The sequence below is a fragment of the Penaeus monodon genome, chromosome 34 (assembly GCF_015228065.2).
Source record: "Penaeus monodon isolate SGIC_2016 chromosome 34, NSTDA_Pmon_1, whole genome shotgun sequence".
In the NCBI taxonomy this organism is placed as follows: domain Eukaryota; kingdom Metazoa; phylum Arthropoda; class Malacostraca; order Decapoda; family Penaeidae; genus Penaeus; species Penaeus monodon.
Genome location: NC_051419.1, coordinates 34,283,576 through 34,284,445, shown reverse-complemented (window position 1 = coordinate 34,284,445; position 870 = coordinate 34,283,576). Strand labels below are relative to the sequence as shown.

At 47.0% G+C, this 870-nt stretch overlaps 1 protein-coding gene across 1 annotated transcript in view; it reads left to right on the top strand.

The window, feature by feature from the left end:
• The window catches only part of LOC119594898, a 5,251-nt gene that overhangs the window by 3,171 nt on the left and 1,210 nt on the right, over positions 1-870 (top strand). Inside the window, exon 4 of the mRNA XM_037943972.1 lies at positions 685-864. Within this exon, the coding sequence (XP_037799900.1) occupies positions 685-864 (180 nt within the window). The remainder of the gene's footprint in view (positions 1-684; positions 865-870) is intronic.

Here is an 870-nt window from a genome sequence, read left to right as displayed (position 1 = left end):
TCTTGTAGAAAGACTGGCTGACGGAGTTATATAATTGTACAAATAAGGAGATATTTGTAGCAAATTAACATTTCTTCATACGCACAACACCATTGAATACACGCAGACCAGACACTTAGATTTGCAATAATGTTGACAATGACAGTAAAATAAATCACAGCAATGCCTCTGCAGTAACGATGGTAGAACTAGTAACAGCAAAAATAGTAAATCAAACCCAACAAGGCTTTTACAGTTAATGACAGTGTTCCGGTGAAAACTATAATCCAATGGCCACCTCATGACAGGCCCTCACTCTCCCCCATCAGGAAGATATCATAGTCCAAAAATCACCTGTTGACACCTCTTTCTTCCCCGACAGTTAATTAAACGGACACCTCACCTCATCTCCTTCTCCCCCCAGTTAATGTAGTCCAACGATCGCCTTCTGGGGCCCAACTCTCCTTCATCCCCAACAGGAATGGGTAGTCGAAAGATCAACTGACCTCTTCCCCGTCTCCCTCAGCAGGAAAGCCTAGTCCAACAACTCTTTTATGACCGCCTCTCCCTCTCCTCAACAGGAAAACTTCAAGCCATCTTTTTCTGATATTACAACACCCGACAGAAAATTGTGGGCGTTTTACCCTCTCCCTCAACAGGAAACCATAGTCCAGCGATCATTTTCTGACTACTTACACCCGGCAGGAGAACGTGGGCGGCGCCGATGTGAAGCTCCTCCTCGGCCTCATCAAATTTCGCGACGGGGACAAGTGGGTGTGCACTGACGAAGGTGTGGGTCCTCCTTCACGCGGCTGCCTCGTTTACTCCTTCGGGATAAACTACGAGTGGTCCTTTGATGATGCCATGGCCGAGAGAGGGTGCAAGGTGTGT